The sequence below is a fragment of the Artemia franciscana genome, chromosome 5, assembly GCF_032884065.1.
Source record: "Artemia franciscana chromosome 5, ASM3288406v1, whole genome shotgun sequence".
In the NCBI taxonomy this organism is placed as follows: domain Eukaryota; kingdom Metazoa; phylum Arthropoda; class Branchiopoda; order Anostraca; family Artemiidae; genus Artemia; species Artemia franciscana.
In genome coordinates this window covers 60385718-60407965 of record NC_088867.1, presented here as the reverse complement: position 1 = coordinate 60407965, position 22248 = coordinate 60385718, and the positions used below count along the sequence as shown (strand labels likewise).

The window sequence follows — 22248 nt, the reverse complement described above, 5'->3', positions numbered from 1 at the left end:
AATGAAGGGCGCATGATTTTCTAGCATTATTAAAAAAAAAAACATAAGAAAATAATATTTTTTTCAACTGGAAGTAATGAGCAGCATTAAAACTTAAAACGAACATAAAATATTACGTATATAAGGGGGTTCGTCTCCTCCACAATACCTTGCTCTTTACGCTAAAGTATTTTTGGTAATTTCACCTGTTTATTCTACGGCCTAAGTGATTCAGGGGTCATTCTTAAGGATTTGGGACAAAACTCAAGCTTTACTTGTAAAGAGCGAGGTATTTAGGAGGGGGTGAAACCCCTCATACATGTAATAAAAGTACACACATATAAAAGTTCGTTGCGTAAGTTAATTCGTAAGGTACGTATGTTTATTACTAATAAAAACTTTCGTAAAAAAAACTAGTCGCACTTTTAAGTAACTAAAAAATTGGAGGGCAACTAGGCCTCCTCCCCCACCTCATTCTTTTTATCAAAATCGTCCAATCAAAACTATGAGAAAGCCATTTAGCAAAAAAAATAATATGCAAATTCGTTTTAATTATTCATGTGCGATGAGCTAAAATCAAAACATGCATTAATTCTAAAATGTTCCGTACATTGAAAGGGGTTGTCCCCTCCTCAACGCCTCGCTCTTTACGCTAAAGTTTTTCATTGTTTTAAAAAGTAGAGTTGTGAAAACTTTTTTTTTTATTTACTTTTCAGGAAAGAACGAAGAGCACCTTCAAATTCTTATTCAAAATCATACAGTCTTCCTCCAGTAATGCGAAATTTTTCTCAGAAACTTGAAAATAAACAAAGCTCTTCAGCTTAATCTACTTACCTGAAGTACAGAAGATTCGAGGTTGTCCATCCTCTTTTCGAAGGAAGCAAGCAATTTTACAACCCCTTCAATATTCTTTTGGCTACCTCTTGTACGAAGATCGATGGAAGATATACTCTTCTTGAGTACATCCCCGAGTAAGTTTTCCCTAGCTTCATGCCGCTCTAGCTTGCTTGAAATATCTCGGATTGCGGACGCGAGGGTAATAATCGCATCTCGAATATCTGTATGCCTAAAAAATATGTAAGCACATTTCATAATCTCATTTATTTAATACCACCTAAAAAAAACACTTTTCTCCATTCTCAATATGCAAAATGCCTATTTTATGCCGTTTTGCTTAGAATAACCGAAAGTTCCAACAAATCTGCCTCCAAAAATTGTATGACCTCCGAAGTCCCTTCGGCAGGGACTACAAATAATACAAGTTACCAATTGTTTACAAATAGGTTTTATAGTGGAAAAAACAGGGGGCATGTTTACCTTGTGTGTGTGACTGGCCTGAAAATTTCAGGAATCTTTCAGTGAGACGAGAGGATTATATATATTTCGGGGGAAGGGTGCTAAGGGCACTGAAATGGACCAGAAATTTAATTTTTTTTTTGTCCCTAATCAGTTGAAACTCACAGCAAAGACAAGTCTAATGTTCTAAGATAAGGCTTCAGAGCACTCCCCCCCCCCCCTAAAATGAGGCCTGAAATAGGGCCAAAAATTGTTATTTTTTCTACTGGCTAGAAACTGGACCGATAAAGGACCAAACACATTTTTTCTGAACAGATTTGGAATCAAAATTTTAAGTCCTTGCAAAAATAATTTTAGGTTGCAAAGTAGGTTATAAAAATAGTTTTAGTTTCGGAAAATGGGTAGTGATACCTCAGTCTCTTCAAAATAGCCCATAGGCGTATTTTTCTTCTTCACCGTTGATCACGAAGAAGTTTAAGGGCGATTCCCTTAGGGCAAGACACAGATGCAAGTTACGTAATAGGGAATGTTTTCTTTAAGTTACAGTTGTTTATTATCTAATAGGGAGAGTTTACTTTGGTTGTTATGTAATAGGGTTTGGTCGTTATATCATAGTTTCTTTTGTTGTCATGTAATACGGCGTTTTCGAGTCGATTGGTCAATCGGGGGAATTTTAAAGACATTTTACTCCCTCAATTGAATAGAGCACTAACCACTTGGACTATGAAAGCCTTTCTATTATTTTGATTCAGCTAGTACATTCTACATGTCAGCCTATAGCGCACAAGGGGAATCCCTTGTTCGCGCATGTTAGCATGATTAAATGAAGTGCGTGTTCCCATATGGATGCAATAATTGACAAGCAGAGGGGAAAATCGATCAGATAACATTGGGGTATGTTTTTGATTTCTTTGTTATGGAACTTCTTGCTCTTTAATTCTTCTCTTTTTTAAAATTGTATATTGATGTTTCTTTGATTTTATTTGATTTTATTTCATGGAGCTTGTTAAATGCTGATTTTTGTTTGTGAAACTTAATTGTTAATCTTCTTCGTGAAACCTATAGTATTTTGATTTATTTTATCGTAAAACTTAGTTTACCATGGTATTTACCATGATATGTCCTTCGTGAAACTTGTTGCATGCTGATTTTTTCTTCGTGAAACATGATGCAAAATGCTTTTTGTTTGTGAAAATTGTTGCGTGTGGATTATCTCTTCAAGAAACTTAACGAATCTTGATTTATGTGTTCGAGAAACTTTCATATTTTCATCACTTCTTCTTAAAACTCGTTGCATGCTGATAAAAATCCAAATGCTTCATGTTTCAACACAGAAACAGCATACAAAAAGTTTCACAAAGAAAAACATCCTGATAAATTAAGTTTCATGATAGAATAAATATATACATAATACATTAATGCTGTTGAAGAAATAATCTGTATGCAATAAGCTTTACAGGGAAAAAACAATGTACAAGTTTCATAAAAAATCAGCATGCAACAAGTTTCATGAAGAAGAAATAAAAATATAACAAGTTTCTCTAAGAAATAAATCAAGATACATTATGTTTCTTGAAGTAACAATCCACATGCAACAAGTTTCAAGAACAGAAGTCAGCATGCTTCATGTTTCACGAAAAAATACCAGCAGACAACAAGTTTCACGAAGAGAATATCATGGTACATTAAGTTTCACGATAGAATAAACCAGGATACACTAAGTTTCACGAAGAAAAATATCAAAATAAATTAGTTTTCACGAATAAAATCAGCACACAAAGAGCTCAACGAGCAAAATCAGTTTCAAGAGGAGAAAAATAAGTTCCACAAAGAGAAGAACTAACGATCAATAAGTTTCATGAAGACGAAATAAGAAAATAACATGTTTCTCGAAGATTTAAATCAAGATATATTTAGTTTTTGAAGAAACAATCCGCTGCAACAAGTTTCATGAAGAAAAATCAGCATGCATCATGTTTCACAAAGAAAAAATCAACATGCAACAAAATTCATCAAGAAAAATATCATAATAAACTAAGTTTCACGGAAATATAATCAACATACAACAGATTTCAATAAGAAAGTATCGAGATCAATTAAGTTTCAAGGATTAAAATCAGCACGCAACATGTTCCAGGAACAACTACGGTTTCTAGAGGAGAAAAATCGATGTGCAAGTTTCAAGAAGAAAAAAAATCAACATTCAACGTGTTTCATGAAGAAAAATATCAAGATAAATTATGTCACACGAACAAAAATTAGCACGCAACATGTTCCGTGAAAAAAGTGGTTTCAAGACGAGAAGAAAACAATGTACAAATTTCCAAAAGAACAAAAATCAGCAAGCATCATGTTTTACGAAGAAATCAGCAAGAATCATGTTTCACGAAGAAATCCCAGCATGCAACCAATTTCACGAAGAAAATTTCATTTTGAATTAAGTTTCACGAACAAAAAACCGACGTGCAACATGCTTCATGAAGAAAACTATTATGATAGATAAATTTTCATGAAAGAATAAACAACCTACAACAGGTTTCACGAAGAAAAAAATCAATGTAAATTAAGTTTCACGATAGAATAAACCAGGATACACTAAGTTTCACGAAGAAAAATATCAAAATAAATTAATTTTCACGAATAAAATCAGCAAACAAATAGCTCAACGAGCAAAATCAGTTTCAAGAGGAGAAAAATAAGTTCCAAAAAGAGAAGAACTAACGAGCAATAAGTTTCATGAAGACGAAATAAGAAAATAACATGTTTCTCGAAGATTTAAATCAAGATATATTAAGTTTTCGAAGAAACAATCCGCTGCAACAAGTTTCATGAAGAAAAATCAGCATGCATCATGTTTCACAAAGAAAAAATCAACATGCAACAAAATTCATCAAGAAAAATATCATAATAAACTAAGTTTCACGGAAATATAATCAACATACAACAGATTTCAATAAGAAAGTATCGAGATCAATTAAGTTTCAAGGATTAAAATCAGCACGCAACATGTTCCAGGAACAACTACGGTTTCACGAGGAGAAAAATCGATGTGCAAGTTTCAAGAAGAAAAAAAATCAACATTCAACGTGTGTCATGAAGAAAAATATCAATATAAACTATGTCTCAGGAACAAAAATTAACACGCAACATATTCCGTGAAAAAAAGGGGTTTCACGACGAGAAGAAAACAATGTACAAATTTCCAAAAGAACAAAAATCAGCAAGCATCATGTTTTACGAAGAAATCAGCAAGAATCATGTTTCACGAAGAAATCCCAGCATGCAACCAATTTCACGAAGAAAATTTCATTTTGAATTAAGTTTCACGAACAAAAAACCGACGTGCAACATGCTTCATGAAGAAAACTATTATGATAGATAAATTTTCATGAAAGAATAAACAACCTACAACAGGTTTCACGAAGAAAAAAATCAATGTAAATTAAGTTTCACGGACGAAACGTAGCACGCAGAAAGTTGCACGAACAAGATCAGTTTCGAGAAAAAAAAACAATGTGCAAATTTCAATAGGGGAAAACTCGACATGTAACGAGTTTCATGAAGAAGAGATGAAAATATAACAAGTTTCTTGAGAACATAAATCATGATACATTAAGTATCTTGAAGAAATAATCCACATTCAACAAGTTTCACGAGTGAAAATCAGCAAGGATCATATTTCACGAAGAAAGAAGCAGGATGCAACAAGTTTCACGAAGGCAAATCAACCTACAAGAAGTTTCACGAAGAAAAATGGACAAACATTATATTTTACGAGTAAAAATCAGCCTGCATCATGTTTCACGAAGAAAAAAAACAAGATGCAACAAGTTTCACTTGTTGAAACTTGAAGAAACTAGTTGGAGAAAAATCAACCTGCAAGAAATTTCACAAAGAAAAATCATGATACATTATATTTCACGAACAATAAATCTGCACGCAACAAGTTTCACCAATAAAAAAACAACATGCAAAATGTTTCACGAAAAAAATATCAGGATAAATGGAGTATCACACGAACGAAAAATCAGCAAGCAACAAGTTCCACAAACAATTCCTGTTCCACGAGGAGAAAAATCAATGTACAAGTTTTACGAAATGAAAAATCAAGCTGCAACAAGTTTCATGAAGAAGAAAAAAATATAACAAATTTCTTGAAGACATAAATCAAGATACATTAATTTTATTAACGAAATAACCCACATGCAATTATTCTTCACGAAAAAACTGCAACTAATTTCACGAAGAAAAATCAACGTCCAACAAGTTTCACGAATAAAAAATCAACATGAAGTGAGCCACCCTGGTGTCAATTGTTAGGAAGCCACAAGAAGAAATGCTATTGGGAATTTCCCTTTAATTTTAAATGCTCGATTCTAGTCTAAATGTTTATTTTGCACGAAATGTCTGAAAATGCTTTAGATGTCATAATGCATGCCAGAGGGTAATATATGCTAGCCATTGGGTGCCTTGCTGGCATCAATTGCTATGAGCCATCAGAAAAAAACGCTGTTGGGAATTTTACTTAAGGTTTAAATTATCATTTCTAGTTGTAAACGGTTATTTTTGTAGGAAAACGTCTGAAAATACTTTTAGGTGTGATAATGCATGCCAGTGGGTGTTAGCCATTGAGTGCCACAGACTGGGAATTGTCATGGAACGCTGCAATCTAACAATGAAATGACAAGTTTTCGTTGTTCAAATAAAAACAATTGACGTTTTTGTTTATAAAGTCAGTTTTGTAAGAAAAAAGGTTGAAAAATCCTTGGGCATGATAATGCGCGCCAGGGGGTGTCAGGAAGTTGTACAATGGCGTATATTGACACAGTTTTCGCGTTGAGTGTGGCTTGTGAAAACATGAACCAATGGATTTAATGCATGATTTTTAAAAGGAAAATATCTGAAAACTGCCTTAGGAATAATGAGGGGTGATAGAGAGTGCCAGAGGGCCCAGCCATAAAAATATGTGCCGTTGGATTTCATGCATGATTTTATCATTAAAATATCTCGAAAATGTCTTAGGAATGATTAGGGGGTGCCAGAGGGCCGGTAATAGTGTGACACGGTAGTTGGAATTGGCATGGTCTATCAAGAAGGATTGGCTTGCATAAACATAGACCAATGGATTTAATGTATGATTTTTAAAAAGAAAATATCTGGAAAATGTCTTATGAACGAAGAAAGAATGCCAGAGGGTAAGTAATAGTGTGACGCGGTGGTGGGAATTGACATGGTGTCTTGCGGAGGGATGGATTGTGAAAACATGAGCCAATGGATTTAATGCAAAATTTTAACAAGAGAATATTCGGAAAGACTCTTGGGAATGGAGAAGGGGTATCAGAGGGTGAGTAATGGTATGACACGGTGGTGGGAATTGACATGGTGTATCACGGAGGGTTGGATTGGAAAACATGGGACAATGGATTTAATGCAAGTGGCAAAAATTGTGTGACACAGTGGTGTGAATTGACATGATGTGTCATCATGTCGATGTTGGGTTTAGCTAGTGAAAAAATGAACCATTGAATTTAATGCACGATTTTTAACAAAGGAATAACTTAGGAATGCTAAGGGGATGCTAGAGATGGCCCAGTCTTAGTGTGTAATGGTGGTCTGAATTGACTGGTTTTACCACAGAGGTTTGAGTTGCGAAAAGGAGAACAGTTGGATTTAAAGCATGATTGTATCATGAAAATATCTGAAAATGTCTTAGGAATGATCAGGATGTGCCAGAGGGAGCCAGAGAGTCAGTAGTAGTGTGAAATGGTGGTATGAATTGGCATGATGTATCACGGAGGGTTGGCTTGCAAAAAGATGAACAAATGGATGTAATGCATAATTTTTATGCAGAAAACATCTGGAAAATGTATTAGTAATAATGAAAGGTGCTAAAAAGTGCCAGAGGGGCCAGTCATAGTTAAGTAGGGTGGCGTGGATTGTCTTGGTGTATCGCGTTGGGGTTGGGTTGCGAAAACATCAACCAATGAATTTAAAGCACAATTTAGCAAAAAAATATCAGGAAATTGTGGTAGAAATGATTAGGGGTGTCAGAAGGTACCATAGGGACAATAATAGTATGACACATTGGTGTGAATTGACATGATATATCACGTTGGGGGTGGCTTGCAAAAACCTGAAACATTGGATTTAATTAATGATTTTTAACAAATATCTGGAAATATCTGGAACATGTCATAGGGATGATAAGGGGATGCTAGAGAGTGCCAGAAGGTTCATAGTCTTGTATGGTTGGTTGAATTTACATGGTGTATCACAGAGGGTTGAGTTGTGAAAACCCGAACTGATGGAATTAATGCATCAGTTTTTCATGAAAATGTCTGGAAAATGTTATAGGAATGAGGAAGAGATGCCAGAGGGATTGAGAGCGTTTGTAATAGTTTGACTTGGTGATGTGAATCGGCGTGGTGTGTCACGGAGGGTTGACTTGCGAAAACATGAACTAATGGATTTAATGCATAATATTTAACAAGAAATATCTGGAAAATGTCTTAGTTGTGATGAGGGAGTCCTAGAAGGTGCCAGAGGGGCAGTAATGGTTTGGTACGGTAGTGTTAATTGCTAAAGTGCATCACATTAGAGGTTAGCTTGAAAAAACATTGAAACAATGGATTTTAAAGCATAATTTTATCAAGAAAATATCTGGAAATGTCTTGGGAATGATAATATGTATCACCGAGATGCCAAGAGCCAGGTACATATTGCCATTGTGACGTGAATCCCTTGGACTAACATGTTCTACAGCTCAAAGTTATGATGGGAGTTTTTAAAGGAGTTTTTTGACTGGGGGACGGAAATCTAATACTTCGTCAAAGAAACGGAACATTTCCATTAAAAGCTCGCAGAAATATCTCTTAGTGTGGGTTAAATTTACCTCTAAGGAGATTATGCGTAATAGGGAAAAGAATATCATTCCAATAAGTACTTGTCAACGGGGAATGCATATTCTTGCGTTAATGAAATGAGGCATTTTCGTTAATACCTCAGGAGGTATTAAAATAATTTTTATGACAGAGAGGGGGGCTGAAATCTGACAATCAGTTAAAAAAAGGTGGGGGATATTGTATTGGTACTGGCCGTGGTTGCACTTACTAAAACAGCCTTGAAGAGCTCTTTTAAAAGATACATGATTGTATTATTTAACAAAAATCTTCGCTTTTTTAATGATCGCCTAATTAAGGCGTTGATGTTCAAACACAAAGAAAAATTGCAATCAATGTTTCAAACTGTGGTTTTAAGAAAAACTTTTAATCGTTTATGAAGGATTACCATATTCTACCCATCTCACTTTTATTTCATCTTTGATAGCACATTCAAGTTCCAATAGAATAAAAGACTCGCAAAAAAATATGTCATGAACATGCCTCAATATTACCTGATAACACTCTCTAAAGCATTACTTAAAAGGCAGGTGCATACTAAATGTGAGCAATTTATATTAATCGATTTCCCCTCTACATGTCAATTACTGCGGCCATATGGGAACACGCAATTCTTTTAATCATTCTAGTATGTGCGAACAATGGATTGTCCTTGCGTACTATAGGCTAACATTTAAAATATATTAGCCGAATCGAAATATTAAAATTCCATTGAGGGGAAATCCCTTTCAAATCTTAATGTGGACATAAAATCTTTCGAATATAATGGTTACCTGGAAAAAATACCTCGAAAGAAAATAAAATCTTAAAAAGAAAAAACGCCTTGAAAGAAAAAAACCGCCGTGAAAGAAAATAAATCTCATAAAGTATTATGTAGCACATCATGTGTGTGTCCTCCTCATTTACAAGCGGGGTGCACGGGCCGCTGAAAAAACAAGTCATGTTAGAATGCGTCATCCTTAAGATTGTTAAACATTCACTATTACATAAGAACTAAGGAAATCATGATAAATGACGTCTTGAAGATACATGTCTTAAAAAATGTCTTGAAATTTCTTGATTCATCTTGAAAAACGCCTTAAAGAAAAATATCTTAAAATGTCTTGAAATGTCTTCAAAAACATGTTGAAGAAAAATGTTTGAACAAACGTCTTGGAATGTCTTGAAACATCTTGACAAACATCTTTATAAAAATGTCTTTAAAATGTCTTAAAATGCCTTGAAACGTCTTGTCTTGTCGAAAAACATCCTTATAAAACTCCTGCGCTTGACTAGTGGATTCCAAATTACGTAACAATAAAAAAAATATGATTAGCAACCAAACCCTATTACATAACAACCAAATAAACTCTATCTATCAGGAATTAACACCTTTAACTTGAAGAAAACATCCCTTTTGCTTAACATGAACCTGCGTCTTGCCCTGAGGAAATCGCCGTTAAGCTTCTTGGTGAAATAACAGTGAAGAAGAAAAGAGTAGTGCCTAGGGGCCATTTTAAACAGATTGAGGCATCAGTAATACCATGGGCCTTAAAAATTGCACCCTGAAAAGGGCTTCTTTTAATTGGCTAGTAACTAAAACGATATCGTCCTTGGAATAATGTATGAAAAGGACTAAAAATCTTAATTACCTGGAAACCCAGACCCCCAAGTTTGGAGCCTAAAAATTACTCTATTTTTTCGATTGGCTTGGAACTTCTTGTAATTCTTGCCGATGCTAAAAGAGCCAAATATTTTATTAGGAGGGAGAAGGGCATTAGGTAGCCCTGAAATTAGCCTTAAAAGTGTTGTCATGCAAAATAAATAATAGTCCCGACAAAAAGGGCTAAAAAACTTCTGTATTCCAAAAGGCTTTGAGCTTACGCCTGTACGTTTCTGTGTCAAGGGGACTATAATAAAAAAAATAAAAAACTAGATTCAAGGTACCAGATTCCAAACAAAAAGGCTAAAAGAGTTTTCATTTCATTGGCTTGAAACTTATAGCTGAAGTTCCTAGTGCCAAAAGAACCCCAATGCTCAAAAAAGGAAGAAAAATATTTGTTTCCCGGAAAAAGATTAAAACTGCGGTTAAAAAAAAATCCTCTGAAATACTTGAAACTTTCAACTTTAAGTTCACAGGAAAATAGAGTTCTCATGAACATTGCAAAACGTAATAGAAAAATAGATAGGAATTTAAATGATTGGTCCCACATTCTTAGGCAGTGATGATTGTGTTTTTCTTTTTTCTATGCTCCGTATTATGTGTGTTTAATTGTGACGGGTTTTTCGGTGATTTTTCATTAATATATTTCTTGTAAGATTCTTTAAATGTTATTATTCTGCAGCATATATAGTATGTCACCGTTTTCGAAGGTTTTTTTTTTTTTTTTTTTTATTCTGGTTTCTTTGGTATTATCTGTTTTTCTTGTATTTTGCGAAGCGTTTAATTATTGTCTTTATTGTTTTATTATTTTGTTTTCTTTTACTGCTCCGTCTTTTTGCTTTTGTGTACCGGGTTTTCAAATAAATAACTAAATAAAATAATTTAGATCTGGGCCACAGGCCAAAACAATGGGGGGGGGAATATATTTTTTAGATTCACCTGACTTATATCTGAAATTCCTTAGATCATGACTATGAATTCGTTTTTGCGAATAAGGAATGAAATTCCTTATTCGCAAAAGAAAATGAAAAAAATATTGGTTCGCCAGAAAATGAGGCCAAAAAAGGGCCAATAAAAATTTCTTTTTGATCAGCTTTAATCCTAAGACCATAAATCTCTAACCAAATGGACACTAATGTAAACGATACATTTTAGTTCGGGGCACGGTTCCCCTGAAAACAAGGAGTCCTAACAACTGCTAAATATGTTTTCTTTTCCCATTCGCCCGAACCATTCAAGGATCGTTGTTGGGCTATGGGGACGACACATTTTGTTGGGAGGAGAAAATATTCTAGAGTTTCTGGATAAGAAAAAAGAATTGCAATTCGTGACCAGTTTGAATCTTAGAACCTAAAGCCCTTGGGTCATAAGAAACTAAATGTAAACAAACTTTACTGAGCCAGTTGGGGTACAAAAATGGCCGAATTCTTTTTTCCAAACGAAGATTGGGAAAACGACGGATAGGTATATCCCATCATACTTAAAATTATATGTATACATGTATACGAGAGAACCCTATTGAAGACGAAAAATTTGAGTAAATTATGTTGAATTGATTCGTAACATCAGAAAAAAGCCGTAATATGCATTTATTTGTCTCTAATAAAATGACCTGGACAAGCAATTATTTAGACAAACACAACATAATAGAACCAAAAAAGATGATTTTAATAAAACGGCGGATTAAGATACGTGCATATTCAAAGGTGTCCACAGGAGTGACACCCTGGGTATGAATCACCTTGGTATTTATTTATTTAACCAAAAGAGTATTTAAAACAAAATAAGGGCTGAAAATTTTTTTTTACTGTTTCAAGCTTAAATTATTATATGACTTATTTCTACTCTTTTCAGAGTTCAATGTGTCTTTTTTATTTTCTTTGAAAACATTTGAAGAAATTTTTTGTTTCAATTTAATTATCTTAAAGGCTACTAAATTGCAACATTTACTGCTAACATCAAAACCCTAGTGTTTCGCAGTTGCCATATAACTGCTCACTTTACTATATCATTATCAGTAAAGTTTGCCGCCTTCCTATTATGTGTCATCTTAAGTTAAAGGACCCGTACAAGCCTGCGAAATAAATTTGCAATACAGCTTTACTAACACGAATAAAAGTTTTGGTTTTCACCTTTAATTTACGCTTAAAAATTTTAGAATAGTGGAAATTCCCCCAGATTTTGAAAACTCAGGCGACAAAATAGTAGAGGAACTTTCACTCTCTCTCATAAATGTACCCCCTGTACCCTGAATGCACCTCCCCGATAAAGTACCTCCATCCCTTTATTACGAACCCTTCCCGTCTTTTTTGAGGAGGTTTTTTGGTCCTAGATGGGTCGTTTAAAAGTATAACTTTTGGTGGTCTTTCATCTTCATCATCAGTAATACGTGTCTTAACCATCTTAACTTTTTCCCTAATTATGGATATAGAAAGCTGGATCGAGTCAAATTTTTGTTATAAAGAAAAATGATAAAACTAATTTATTGTAACAACCTGAGGTACGTTATAGGTAAATTAATTTTATAGGTCAAATAACATTGGTTATAGGTTAAATTAATGTTATAGGTTTTATAGGTTGAATTAATTTCGCAGTATAGTATGAGCCAAGGGCGTTAGTGTGACAACGTTAGCCTTACCCTCGGTCTCTGCAATCACTATTCTATCACCAAACCTCTCCTTGACGAGCTTCTTTGTTTAAAATTGGCTATACTCAAATGCTTGCTTTTGGTTCGTGTTTACTTTCCTACCTCTCTTTTTTCGAGTCTGTCAGTCGGATTTCCTGCATGTTTCAAACTGAGTTCGTTCTTGCCAGATGCAAAGTCGCAGTAACATGTTTTGTGGTATGCAACATCTCCTGTATGTAGATAGCCAAATTCGCAGCTAGAATTCGGCCGTGAACTTTCTCAGACCAGCGATCATTTCGCTTTTGACGAAATCCCACCAGTGTCTCACCGAAATCAGTTGTGCGGACGCGAAAGCTGTATCAGATTAACGACGCTTCTTGACTACTAAGGTCCCTGCGTCGGCCCTGTAGTGCATTCCTGCAGCATGATTCAATCTCTGGGTCCCGTATTACCAAGCTAAGGTCAAATCCACTGCGCCACCACAGGACTCGCGAAAGCTGTTTTCCTTCTTGTGAGTCTTCTCAAAAACCACTCTGCTAGAACAAAATAAACAATCGGTTTTGAAATCGAATTGTTCTATCAGGCGATTTAACTCCTCCTCTGGGACTCATTTTGCTTGACTAAGAATCCCAAGTGCTTGTCAATGGCCCTTGTATTTGTGTAAGACCTTCGGCATGACTTGTGAAAATAATCCCCCACAACAGCCGTCATATCAGTTCGTTTTCGCTTTTTATTTGATTCGTTTATGGTTCTCGCTCCTACTAAAGTCACAACAATTTTCTCGTCCGCTTCGAGTGTTACTTTCTCACAGATTAAACAAATCATCATTCTAGACTAGATTTTCAGCCCATGAAGTGTCTTATGGGGTCACTTTAAGTGGTGGACTTTTATAGGCTAATGAGTCACTTTAAGCGAAAGGAAAACCAAACTAATTTTAAAATTTTCAAAGTTAGAACTAGAAAATTAAAATTAGAGTTTGAATTAGAAAATTAAAATTATTACTCAGACACCATAAATATTTTTGCGATTCACATAATAACTTTTCCCCTCCTTGACGCCTTGCTCTTTACGCTAAAGTTTTTTTTATTGTTTTAAAAAGTAGAGCTGTGAGAAAGAGTCAAACTTTAGTGCAAGGAGCAAGGCGTCGAGGAGGAGACAACCCCTTTCATATGCGGAACAATTTCTGTTTTTTTTTAAGTTTTAATGTCGCTCCTTACTTTCAGTTGAAAAAACTTGTTTTTTATTATTTAATTATGGATATAGAAAGCTGGATCGAATCAAATGTTTCTTACAACAAAAAAACGGTAACATTATTTATTGTAACAGCCTGAGGTACCTTATAGGTAAAATTAATTTTAAAATACTTTTTTCACAAAATAAGTGTTTATATGGATGTGAATTGACAGTTCAGTATATACACTTATATTCATTCCCGAAAGTCTTAATGACTTCGTATTTATTAAAGTTGGATAAAGGAAAACTTTTAAATTGCTTTGATGCGATCACTCCTAGGAAAAAGAAAAAAAAACGAAAACCGAGAAACATGCACCCGTGATGTTTCTCCAGGGAAAAAATGCAAAAATCTCCACATCTTCACAGATAGGAACTTACAACCCCCTGCAAAAGAGTTTCTTCCATAATTAATTTGATGGCGTGATTTTCAGCAAGATCAAGTGTCTCGTTGGAATGTTTCTCCCTTTTTAGAATATCAGAGAAACTTTCTCAGGCAAGAGGATTTTGAGTGATAGCTTAAAACTTAATAACGTACTTGCGTCTTATAGCCACCACACCCAAGTTGTGTTGAGAAATGAAGATATATTAACGCTAATGAAATAAAACAGATTATGATGAAAATGTAATACTTTATCAATAAAAAGTATGAAAACTACAACAAAGTATTATGGGAGAGGGCCACCCAGACCGCTTTATATTGAATGCGTAACCGAAACTAACCTAACCAAAATACCAACTAAATATTTAGTTAAGATAAAGTTACAATGTAGTTTCCCGCCGAGCCGAATCTAATATTGTCTGGTACAAAGACTATTAAAACCGGTTACTGTCTCATGTTTGCGATACAAGATCTTGAGTGTGGTGGCTATAAGACAAAAGTACCGAAAGATATTTTACTTTACAAGAATATTCTCTAAAAATAATTCCTTGTGCCAAAAATGACAAAGATTTGTTTTCCAACGACTACTAAGTGCAGTTTTTCAAGAAACGAATTTATGAAGGTCACATTAAATGGAACTTTCCCAAATTAAGGCTATTTACACCAAGCAGTTCTTTCATATATGGGGAATGATAGGGTGTGGCATATGAGGTAAAAAATATGAGCTGGGGGAGTTAAAAAGGCACCTAGAGAGTCGAGATATTATAAATGGCGGGAACAGATTGAAAATCCTGACATATGAAGTGATATTGCGCAATTAGAGAACAATTTTAGTCCAGAAAAATGTTTTATAATGTGCGTTATTCATAGTCTATAATATTATATACAACTATAATTTATAATGATTTGTATAATTTATAATTCAGGGATATACAGCTACAGGGCTTATGTCCAAATTTGATTGAAGTATCTTCTTTCCCGGCGCGTTAGAAAGTTTTTGACTAGTAGTGGGTCGGTTTCGGACAGGGACACAAAAGGGGTATGCACGCCAACTTAATTCCAGAAAATATAATTTAAAACTCAATGATAAACAGCTGCAGGATTTGTTCTAAATCTGTGAAGTATCTTCCTCCCCGATGCGTTAGAAAGCTTTTACCTCTTAAAAGGAAGCTTACTCAGCAGAAGAAATTATTTTTCTTTTTTTTTGGATATCATGATTGAATGGGACGATGGCAAAAACGATAAATATCCCAGAGGTTGCGTCACCCAAAGCAAACACATACGCTGGCCGTTTATCCATGGTGGGGCAATTCACTTAAAATTCGTCATCAGTTTTGAAAATTTTGATAAGGAAACGGGAATTAATTAGAAAATTATAACTTAAAAAGAGGGCGGCGTGATCGACAGGTCTATTTTTCCTGACATTTGAGAAACTATTGTCTGGGATGATTCCTTTAATTTGCCTTTCTATTTCTGTTTTTAATAGTTTGTTGGCCTTTATTTGCCTTTCTAATTGCATCTTTTTGGTTAACTCTTAAACGGTTTTGGAGATTTTGCTCAGTTTTTACGAGCCCGTTCTTTATATATAAGCCCCATTATAATGTTTCATGCTATAAGTATTATTGTACATATAGAGATTCATTTACAAGCCAAAGTACTGAGCTTCCTTGTAATTTTTTTTGCAAAGGGCCTCTTTACTTTTTATCAACTAAAAAAAAACCTTTCCTACGAAAGTAAACAGGGATGTTTAAACGAACAAAAATTATTGCTTCACTGATTGCGATAGATATGTCTAAAAAAAAGTAGCTCAAACCAACTGACTCGTGATATTTTTCAATCTCCAATTCTAAAACTAGCGCTTTACTGAATTAAATAAAAAAAAACTAGTTTTTTTAACTGAAAGTAAGAAGCGTCGTTAAAACTTAAAACAAACAGAAATTACTCCGTATATGAAATGGGTTGTCCCCTCCGCAATCCCTCGCTCTTTACGCTAAAGTTTGACTCTTTGCCACAATTCTACTTTTTAAAACAACTAAAAGCTTTAGCGTAAAGAGCGAGGGATTGCGGAGGGGACAACCCATTTCATATACGGAGTAATTTCTGTTCGTTTTAAGTTTTAATGTCGCTCCTTACTTTCAGTTAAAAAAACTAGTTTTTTTTATTTAATTTCTGAACATTTTTGAATTAATGCATGTTTGATTTTGGCTCTCCGCATATAAATTATTGAAATGAAATTAGTATATTAATTTTTTTGGGGTAAATGGCTTTCTCTTAGTTTTGATCAGACGATTTTGAGAAATAAGGGGTGGGGAAGGAGGCCTAGATGCCCTCCAATTTTTCGGTTACTTAAAAAGGCTACTAGAACTTTGAATATTCAACGAACGTTTTTATTAATAAAAAATATACGTAACTTAAGAATTAACTTACGTAACAAACTTTTATATTCTTATATTTTTATTATGTGTACGAGGGGGTTTGTACCCTCGTTAATACCTCGCTCTTTACACTAAATCGTAAGTAAGGTCCCAATTCTTTAAGAATGACCCCTGAATCAAATAGGCCGTAGAATAAATAGTTGAAATCACTAAAAATATTTTAGCATAAGGAGCGAGGTATTTATCTCCTCCTAAATACCTCGCTCTTTATGCTAAAGTATTTTTAGAACCCCTCATATGCGTAATAATCTCTGTTTGTTTTAAATTTCAATGCTATTCCTTACTTTCATGTGAAAAAACGTGTTCATGTTTATTTTTTCATTGTTTTTTTTATAGTAATGCTAGAAAATCCTAGGCCCTTTTCATTGAATTTTTCTTCCCCCAGATTGAATTTGTCTTCGACTATGCTGAACAAAATGGCTATCTTAAAATTTTAATCTGTTGACTTTTGGAAAAAAATGAGCATGGGAAGGGGCCTATTTGCCCTTCAATTTTTTTGGTCACTTAAAAAGGGCACTAGAACTTTTCATTTCCGTTAGAATGAGCCCTCTCGCGACATTCTAGGACCACTTGGTCGATAAGATGACCCCTGGGAAAAAAAACAAAAAAACAACAAACGAACAAATAAACACACACCCGTGATTTGTCCTTCTGGCAAAAAATACAAAATTCCACATTTTTTAGATAGGAGTTTGAAATTTTTGCTATAGAGTTCTCTGATATACCGAATGCGATAGTGTGATTTTCGTTAAGATTCTATGACTTTTAGGGGATGTTTCCCCCTTTTTTCCAAAATAGGGCAAATTTTCTCAGGGCAAATAACTTTTGATGACAAAGACTAAATTAATTGAAACTTATATATTTAGAATCAGCGTAAAAATTCGATTCTTTTGATGTATCTTTTAGCATCAAAATTCCGTTTTTTAGAGTTTCGTTTACTATTGAGCCGGGTCGCCCCTTACTACAGTTCCTTACCACGAACTGTTTGAAAAGAAAATACATTATTACTTACTACTTTCTGACATTATTACTCCTTTGCGGAAGTTAGGCTCAAAATTGAAAAAGGATTATATTTTTTCTCTGGGCCCCTTCCACCTCTTAGTTCGTTTATTTTCCCGTTAGTTTTCACCTGTTTTCGCTTTATAGTTGTGTTATCTCTTAGCAGTTCTTTCGTTAGTTGAGTTATGGTTGTGGTATATATGTTTTATCGCTCGTATAGTTGTGTTATTTTCAAATTATACTCCATAATAGAGAGGCTCCGAACATCCAGCATTGTATATTAAGCTCTTAATTTGACGTTTTTTTCTAACGTGACCAGATTCGTCCTGCGCCCTTTTCATTGAATTTTATTCCCCCATGGCATATTTCTCTAAGGAAAGATCCTCCCACATAGCCCCCTCCCTCAACCCTACCCCTAAAACCAAAAAAATCCCCCTGAAAACGTCTGTACACTTCCCAATAACCATTATTATATGTAAACACTGGTTGAAGTTTGTAACTTACAACCCCTCCCCCAGGGACTGTGGGGGGTAAGTCATCCCCAAAAACATAGTTATTATGATTTTCGACTATGATAAACAAAATGGCTATCTCAAAATTTTGATCCGTTGACTTTGGGAAAAACATGAGCGTGGGAGGGGGCCTAGATGCCCTCCAATTTTTTTGGTCACTTAAAAAGGGCACTAGAACTTTTCATTTCCGTTAGAATGAGCCCTCTTGCGACATTCTAGGACCACTTGGTTGATACGATGACCCCTGGGAAAAAGAAAAAAAAAACAAAAAAAAACAAACAAACAAATAAACACGCACCCGTGATTTGTCTTCTAGCAAAAAATGCAAAATTCCACATTTTTGTAGATAGGAGCTTGAAACTTCTACAGTAGGGTTCTCTGATACGCTGAATCTGATGGTGTTATTTTCGTTAAGATCCTACTTAATGTTCTACTTAACACCCTCTTTTAGGGGGTGTTTCCCCCTATTTTCCTAAATAAGGCAAATTTTCTCAGGCTCGTAACTTTTGATGGCTAAGACTAAACTTGATGAAACTTATATATTTAAAATCAGCATTAAAATGCGATTCTTTTGATGTAGCTATTGATATCAAAATACAATTTCTTAGAGTTTTGGTTACTATTGAGCCGGATCGCTCCTTACTACAGTTCGTTACCACGAACTGTTTGAAACGTAGATTGACTTATAAAAGAATATAAAAGAATAATTTATAACTCTTTAACAAAAGATATATATTTCAAAATAAAAAAGAGAAGGAAAAAAGAAAAATATAAAAATTACTAAAAAAAAAACCTACAATGCAAAGATACATATCACCGCATAAGCAAAATGGTCTGTAAGAAGGGGAAAATATACTTACTATTGAAACACTAACTCACAAGCAAATAAAAAAAATATGAAATATGGAAAAGAGAGAGTAAGGGAGAGAGAGAGAGAGAGAGGGAGAGAGAGAGAGAGAGAGACAGAAAGAGAGAGAGAGAGAGAGAGGGAGAGATCAGCAATTTATGATCATTTATTCTGATCACTCAGAAAAAACTATACCGGTGAAAGTAAAAAATCATTCGGAAATGAAGAATTTTCTGTACAAGTTTTTTGAAGGTAACAAACAAGTGGCATTCTTGAGCCGAATTAGGAAGGGTATTCCATATGATAGGACACGCAACTAAGGGAGTGCAAAAGATATTACCGTTAGAGCTTGCGGGGCTTAACCATTGCGGGGCTTACCATTAGAGCTTGCGGGGCTTAAACATTCTGCGAGATACGGAGCGATATCTCGTATCTCGCGAGATATGGAGCGATAATACGACCGATAAAACAGTTTGTGATAATGAACTATCAGTAAGGAGCAACGTGGGCCGATAATGACCAAAATTCTAATAAAAGCAATTCCTGTGACAATTATTATGTGGCTTCAATAATGATATTATATGGCTTTTTACATTGATGCCTAAATGTATAAAACTTATTAAGGGTACTTGTGTCTTATAGACACCACACTCAAGTTCTCTCGAGAAGTGAAGTTTGGTTAATGCTAATGAAATAAGAACCGGTTTTTCAGACCATGGGGTGAAATTCATTCAGTTTGCGATCTATATTGATAGGAAATAGTGTCTGACATGGATGTTAAAATGACCTAGCAGAGTACATGTGGCGGGCGGCAGTAACGGCAGAAGGCAGAGCTCATTTCAACGCGATTCTTAGTGACATTTCTGCGTTCTGGGCGCATATTTCTAAATTGTAGTTTTCATAATTTTGTTGATAAAGTTGTTGATATTGGTTTTACTTTACTAGCATTAACCAAACTTCACTTCTCAGCAGCCCTTGAGCGCAGTGGTTATAAGACACGAGTACTAATAAAACAATCAATTTAATTTGATAACTTGAAGAAGGATTGTCCAAAAATTCTGGGAAATTTAAGAATTTTGGAGGGGGTCAGACCCTGAACCCCTGCATACTTACCTGCATTTAGTCAAAATACTGGCTAACTCGTGGACGAAGCCTCTACATCTAAAAGGCTTTTTTGAGTCTTTAAGTACGCCAAATGTTGGTAAATATATACGTTTTTATACAATTTAGATAGGAAGCAATTAAATTTATCACTTCATGCATTTTTTTATTACCTCTCCAAATTCAATAATCGCTCCTCGGCAAGTTCCACTTTAAGACCTTATAAAGCCCTTAACCTATTACCTTGTCTACAGATTTTAAACTATATTGTAAAATAAAAAAAAAATAGTTAAAAAATAATTATATACAAAAGCTAGGTTTTAAACGAGACCTTACACGACTCTGTATGAGGTTTTAGTACCCTGTTAGCAGCAAAAAAAAAGAAAAGAACTGGGAAAAGAGAACGCATTAGTGCTTCCCAAGCAAAAGTAGGATTCTCCTTCTGGCTCACGGTTGGGGCTGTAAGTTGACTGGTTATGGTTTACAAGAATGGTGAAATTCCAATGGTGTACTTTGTGCATTTGCTGCAACGTATATTTCGAGAGGTTTCAGGCTCTGTTTAAAAAGTTATGAAAATTTGTTTTTAAATAACATGTGATCTTAAGACTAATGAAAATGATAACTACCATTCCTAAGTTAGCTACAAATTGTTATTTTTTCTCAGTAGACAGTATTTTAGGGAATGTATTTTTAAACTTTTGGTTACTATGGGCCGTTTTTTGTCCTGTTAAGGGCTCAAAATGGAGTCCAGAAGCGATTATTCATTTTGGCGGGAGCATAAAAAAGGCAACAAATGATGTATTCACTTTTTTTAGCTAAATTATGAGAATAGATAAATATTTACTCAAATGTCGTTGAAATCGATGACGGATAACCAAAGTTGTTTGTTATTGAAAGTAAACTTTGTCAAATATTGAGTTTCCTCTGTCAGTTGCCATTGAGTGAATTTCACAGGAAAAAAAATTAATTAATAGAATGCCCAATTTGAGAGCCCTTGACTTAACAGCACCATTGGGAGCCATTAATTCGCGGCTCTGGCCTCTCTTGTGCCCAGGGCAAAATTTTGATTAGTGGCCATAAAATTTCAATCTATTAGTTTATTACTAGTTCATTTTTAAGTATTTTTTAGTTTGTTATTTAAATTACTCAAGTATTTTATTATCGTAAATTATTTTAACTTAATTATTATTCTTTAATTGTTTTTTTTTATTTTGTTTCATTAATTAATTAATAGTTTATTAATTATGTCGTTTATTAACTACGCTTTCTACTTTATTTTAATAAAAATATAATTTACAAAATTATAAAATGATTATAGCCGTTATACTAATTATTTGAAATTTTGCGCCCCAAGATCTTGGAATCCTTAGATCTATCTCCAAACACAAATACAAACTTTACCAATTATTGCACAAATATAACAAAAATATGAAAACAGGTAATTGACTTATAGGTATACACTAGCTATAAATGATATTCTATCAGGCATGAAATATTGAAAAAGGCCTGTTAAAACTTCCAAATTGTAAGATCAATTACCTCTCTCATGAAATGATAGCCTCAATTGCAAAAAAAAATGAAAGTTTAAAAAAAATGAAATGAAACCACTTACGTGACCGCTGACGGTACCTCTCTTTGCGCAAAGGAAAACCCAAAAAGTAAAAACAAAGTCACTGCATTTGTTGTCATGTTGGCAAGGCCTTAACTAGTGCAATGGAAATTTTCATCTGGAATATTTTTGCCAAGAAGCAATTGAGGTGCTGGAATCTTGACATGGCTCATAAGAGATAATTTCCAAAACCAGATGCTCGCAAAGAAGAGGCGTCGGATATGCACTAGATCGTCAACATAAATACAGCTTTTATAAACAAAAACAATGATATTCGTTCAATCTCTGGATGATCAGATAAGAAACAAAAAATGGCGCCTAAAATCTAGCCACCCTGGCTTTTTGCCTACACCACGTGCGGGTATGGAAAATATAGATGCGAAAAAAGTTAAAACTGCATATAAATCATCTGACTGTCTCTTCGGTTATACGTATCACTATAATTTTGCTAGGAAGACAGTGCATACGTCACTTGATGCCTTTTTTATACTCTTTCGAAATACAATAATTGTTTCTGGGGCAGATTCCATTTTGAACCCTTAAAGGGGCTAAAAACGGCCATAGTCACCAAAAGCTTCAAAATATTTCTAAAAACTGTCCAGTAAGAAAAAATTTCTATTTGTTGATTCAGAAATAGTGACTAACTTTTTCATTCGTCCTAGTAGTAAAATGCTAATTAGAAAATAAATTT

At 34.4% G+C, this 22248-nt stretch overlaps 1 protein-coding gene across 1 annotated transcript in view; it reads right to left on the bottom strand.

The window, feature by feature from the left end:
• Positions 1-21782, bottom strand: part of LOC136027669 (uncharacterized) — an 86191-nt gene extending 64409 nt beyond the window's left edge. The window contains exons 1-2 of the mRNA XM_065705115.1: positions 21561-21782; positions 814-1045 (exon numbers count right to left, since the gene is read on the bottom strand). Of these exons, the coding sequence (XP_065561187.1) occupies positions 814-1045; positions 21561-21637 (309 nt within the window). The 5' untranslated portion in view covers positions 21638-21782. The remainder of the gene's footprint in view (positions 1-813; positions 1046-21560) is intronic.
• Between the last annotated feature and the right edge of the window lie 466 nt (positions 21783-22248).